At 40.8% G+C, this 5,548-nt stretch overlaps 1 protein-coding gene across 1 annotated transcript in view; it reads right to left on the bottom strand.

The window, feature by feature from the left end:
• Positions 1-5,548, bottom strand: part of ATP13A4 (ATPase type 13A4) — a gene marked incomplete at its 5' end in the record, with an annotated part of 13,833 nt that overhangs the window by 4,532 nt on the left and 3,753 nt on the right. The window contains one exon of the mRNA XM_008584526.1: positions 3,281-3,361. Coding sequence (XP_008582748.1) covers positions 3,281-3,361 — 81 coding nt within the window. The remainder of the gene's footprint in view (positions 1-3,280; positions 3,362-5,548) is intronic.

Raw genomic sequence — 5,548 nt, forward strand, 5'->3', positions numbered from 1 at the left:
AGGAGAAACTCTGTCTTTCATGAGCATCAAATTACCCTCTCCATCTGCTGGGATGAGCAGGGTCACTTCTTACATTTAATAATTGAGTAAATCTTTACCCAGCTCCTACTAGCATAAAGCAGGGTTTTAGGTGCTATAGCTACTGAGTTCTTGCCAGCATAGTTGAATAGAAGGTAAGAGAAGAAATGTATGCAGAAATAACTAAAGTCCTTGTCCTTTCTTCCTGTAGATTGTGAGCTCTGCCCCTCTGTCATCCTTGTTCCCCTGGCATGGTGCCCTTGGATGTGGCAGGTGGTCAACAAATGCTCATGGAAAGAATGAATGAATAAAGGAATGACTGAATGACAGATATGAAGTAAGAAATGGTAAGTGCCACAAAAGATAATATAATAATAATAGCTCATATTTATTAAACACCAACTATATGATTTTTACTGTTCACAATTCATACTTCAATAACCTAATCAGGTAAGGTGTCATTATTATCACCATCTTATAGATGATGAAACAGAGACACAGAAAAGTAGAGTAACTTGCCCAAAGTCAGACAGCAAAAAAGTGGTGGAGCCAGGATTCAAACCCAGGTATATTACTGTAGGGAAAATATAGGAAAATGGTCAGGGCCCCTCAGATGTTCACAATCTTGTCGAGCATTTGAAATAAATATGCACGTGCACCCAGGTGTTCCTTGGCTATTGTCTGATGTAGATGTGCGTGGGCACCCAGGTGTCCGAGTTATGGACTGAAGTATAAAGGACAAGTGGCTCTGATCCACGGTGCCCCCCACCCCTGAGATGCACCCCAGGGGGCCACGGGGAGGCCACCACAGCTACTGCTGCTGCAAGTTGTTGCTGCCAATGCCCCAGGACCATCCAAGAGGCCACCGCTGCCACTGCTGGACCTGTAAGTTGCTGTTGCTATTGCTGAGGAAGCTGAGGACTGAGCTCATGTCGTCTGCCAGCGGCTCCCAGGATCTTTCCCAATTACCTAGTGTGGACCTGCATGTGAGGGGTCTGATGACCCAGCCAGGCATGTGAGGGGTTTGTGACCCAGTCTGTAGAATGGATTTGAAGGGTCTGAGCCCTAGCCCTGACAGCACAAATGGAAACTTAGTATAACTAAAATAATGAAATGTTTTGGCTTTAGTTATGAATTGCGTAGCCATACAATTAGCATAGCTATGTTCCTAACCCCACAATTACCCCTGACCTTGTGCTCTTAACTGCAAGTATACTGACAGAGGAAGGGTTTCCTGCTAGGGGATCGTGGAAGACTTTGATACTTGATTACTCTACAGCTCATTCCCTCCCGACTCTTCCCTTCCTACCTAAAAGTAAAACATAAGTACATGGTCTAAGCCAATCTGTTTCATGGATTCTCTTTCCCTGAATCCCTTCCTGCTCAGGATGACAATGAGACATAGCTCTAACCAGTGAGGCATCAGAGAAAGTTTGCTGATGGGCTGCAGGAAAAACTGTCTTTCCTGATAAAAAGTTCAAATTTGAGAGGAGGAAAAAGCTTGCTGGCATCTCTTCTTCCATTTTATGCCTGCACTGAAAATAGATAAAACATCCAGCTATGTGGAAGCTATCTGGGCACCATAAGTGACAAGCACAAACATGAAAGGCCACATCTAAAGACAGTAGGACAAAAAGGAGGAAGAATGTGGATCCCTAATGTGGACCATTGAGTCACAATGCCAGTCCTGAAGCCATCCACATCCAATCTTCTTGTTGAGTCAATAAATATTTTAATTGTTTAAGCCACTCCTAATTGAGTTTTGTTATTTGCCTAACTGATCCAGGGACCAGGAAAGATTCTTGAAGAGGATAGTACCACAGCTCGGACATGGAGGATGGAACAGCATTTCAATACACAGACATGGGGGAAAGATGTACTAGACAGAGGAAATACTTAGGTTATGGGCAGAGGCAAGATACATAAGATTATCCTCCAAAGAGCAAGAACCATCTTTCTGCAATTTAGTTTGAAGACACTCGTGGTGATGCTCTTTTATTAATATGGTCACTTTGGAGTCCACATGGCTTAGCATAGTGCTTCTCAAAGTGTGGTCCTTGAACTGGCCACATGGGAATCACCTGGAAACCAGTTAGGAATGCAAGCTCTTCCACCTACTCAGACCTACCAAGTCAGACACGCTAGGTGTAGGGATCAGCCATCTGTGTTTAACAAGCTTTCCAAGTGATTCTGATGCCCACTCAAGTTTGAGAAGCTCTGGTTTAGCATAGAGAGAGATGCTCCAGTATCCTAATTCTATGCCCTATTATTCACCAGCTCCTGTGCAGCCTTTACTCTGTGTAGTAAGGAAGGTTCACCAGGCTCCTGTTCTACTGCTCTTCCTTACAACATTGCAGGGAAGTCAGGCTGGAAGTGCTCATGGCCTGCCCTGAATGCCTCATGCACTGGGACAATTCCAGTTTTGTAACTTGGAGCAGGAATAGAAATAGACAGAAGCCTGCATCTCATCTCTCTTTCCTCAGGGACACCTTTTCAGGAGCACCCCCTGCCCAACAGTGGGCTTTGAAGAATGGAGATTGTGTCTGAGCACTGAGGAAGGAGAGAGTGAAGCACATAGAGAAAGAAGGGAGGAGCATAGTTCATTTCACTTAGGAAACAGAGCAAATGGGAACTGAAGAATAACAGCTGAAAAAGCTCACTATGAATTTCAGTTCTCATCTGTAAAGTGAAAATGACACAAGTTAAGTGAAAGCAGCAAGGCACAAAAGGCCACATATCATATGACTCCATTTATATGAAATGTTCAGAATAGGCAAATCCACAGAAACAGACGAGTAGGGGTTGCCACGGGGTAGGAGGCAGGGGACGGGGGAATGAGGAGCAACTGCCAATGGGTACCAGATTTCTTTGGGGTGATGAAAATGTTCTGAAATTAGGTAGTGCTGATGGTTGCACAATTCAGCAAGTATACTACAAACCACTGAACTGTGGACTTTAAAAGGGTATATTTTATGATGTGTGAATCATATCTCAATTTTTAAAAGTAAACCGTGTTAGGTCCCCATTTGGGAATTTTAGAAGTGAATAGGACCTTAGAGATCATAATTCTCTTGTCCCCAGCCCCGCTTTACAGTGGCTTGTTTGGAACTCATCAGAGGAAAGCACCATTGCCCATGTTGTGGAGGAAGAGAGCACCCAAGGAGCCCTGGTCAGCTGAAGCTATTTCATTTTCAGACTCCTAAAGAACCACCCCTCCACCCACCCACCCACCCACAGTGATCAGCAGCCTGAGGGCACTGACCTCCACAACAAGGGACACGATGAAATTGGAGCTGAGCATGATGACGATGTAGACCCTCCACAGGACAGGAGTGCAGAGCAGCTGGTGGGAGACGATGAAGCACAGTTACTCTTAAGACAAATATATGCTGGAGCAATGTTCATGTGTTTACAGCACACGTTTTCATAGGTTGCAACTCTTGTATGTAATAAACATATTTCTATGAAATATGCATGTAATATATATCTTGTATGTGTATGTGCACATTACATATATACATGGATGTATAAATTATATATATAATATATATACTCTATACACTATAAATGTGTGTGCATAGGAACTTCTATTCATTTATGCACAGAAAAAGAATGGAGAGATTATACTCAATTATCCCAATGATTTGAGGGTTACAATTGTTGTTTTCTTTCTTTCATCTTTCTTTTTCTTTTTTTTTTCCTTCGTAATTTATAAATTTCCTAAAATAACATTGGTCACTTGGCAATAAAAAAAAATACTAAATTAATTTTTTTGCTTGTTTCTTTTGTTTTGTGTTTAGAAGGGAATACAGGAATGTGACTTTATTCCCAGGAGCCTCTGAGTTTTACATGTTAAACCTCCACATGGGTGCCATGTATCTTGGGTGCCACATAATCTCATCAGCTGAGCCCTCCTTCTGAGCAATGGGTCAGGGCTTCCCCATCAGGACTGTGTGTGCAACCTGTCTCTTGCCCCACTTTCTCCATGTTTTCCCCAACACCTCCAAAGGATAATTCCTGATATACATGTATGTTGAATGAATGAATCAATGAATGAATGAATAAATGAGAAAAAGCCAATTGGATTCTATTGCACCCGGCACTGCCTTGTATATTGCCTCTTATACGAGTGGGAACAAAAACTGATACAACTCTGTGGGGGACAATACTCTCAAAATTAAAAATTCAAATCCATTTCTAGGAATTTATCCCAGAGATAAATTTGTGCATGGCTGAAATTACATATGTACAAGGTTATTTTATCGCAGCTTCGTTCGTAATAGTAAAAATTTGAATACAATGTAAATGTCTATAAATAGAGGACTACATATAAAATATGGTGTACTTATATACAAATATCAAATATATAAAAAATACATGTAACATTATATATATAAAATGAAATACTATATTAGCATTTAAAAAATAAGGAAGACATATATGAAACGATTACAAAAATCTGCTGTTACATGAAAGAAGCAAGGTGCAGGACTGTGTATGTGTTGTAGCAGCCATGAAGATATTCCACTCAGATCTCCTGTTGCTAGGAGGATAAATGACGGGTCCTCCAATTGCTGTTCTCAGAACCCACCACCGCGTCCACCCTAAAGCTATCCTTCCCATGGGCTGCTCATAGCCAGTAAATGAGGAGAGCATGGNCCCACATCTCAGTGGGATGCTCCACCTCACCTGCTCTGGCTCCCACTCCTTCCCTCCTGCCTGCAGGCATTTCCTCCAACAGATCTCTAGCACAGCTCATCTGCCTCTAACAAACATAATAGTATTCTACCACTTTCTCCATGTTTTTTTTTTTGTAGAAATGTGAAAGAAGAATATACATTTCTGTATTTGTGTACAAATGTGGGAGAAGAATATACATATAAGAAATATATATATTTCTGTACATATGTATAAAATATCTCCCAAAGTATGTAAAATAAACTGGTGTCATTGGTTGCCTCCCTGGACAGAAACTGGTTACTTGGGAACTAGGATGGGAGGGAGATTTTTACTATATAACTTTTTAAACTTTTGAATTTTAAGTCAAATGATTGTATTCCCTATTAAAAAATTAATGCAATTTTTAAAAAGTGAGCAGTACCTAGGTTGCTAAACAGCATGATTCCATGTAAAATAACATAAACTTCATAAATCAGTATATGTGCCTTTATAATATATGACTTTTAAAAGAGGGAAGGATATAGTGAACAATGTTATAATTTTCCTTGCCTACATATTCTACATTTTCTAAAATGAGCCCATACTTTTGTGTAATAATAAGAAAAGAAATTATTTTTAAATTGAACAGCAATTCTTTGTAGAATCCTTCACAGTCGTGCTGGCAGTGATTCCACACAAGTTCTCCAAACCAAACATGCTCCCTATTTTGTTCTACCAGAGGTCCCAGCCTCTCTGCAAGAGTCTTCTGTATATAGTTGTGCACCGCAGAACAATGTAGCATTCAACAATGAACCAACTGCATGCAGGACAGTGTTACTGTATGTTTTCTAAGTTTAGATATGTTTAGACC

This window comes from Galeopterus variegatus, unplaced genomic scaffold, assembly GCF_000696425.1.
Source record: "Galeopterus variegatus unplaced genomic scaffold, G_variegatus-3.0.2 Scaffold3298, whole genome shotgun sequence".
NCBI lineage: Eukaryota > Metazoa > Chordata > Mammalia > Dermoptera > Cynocephalidae > Galeopterus > Galeopterus variegatus.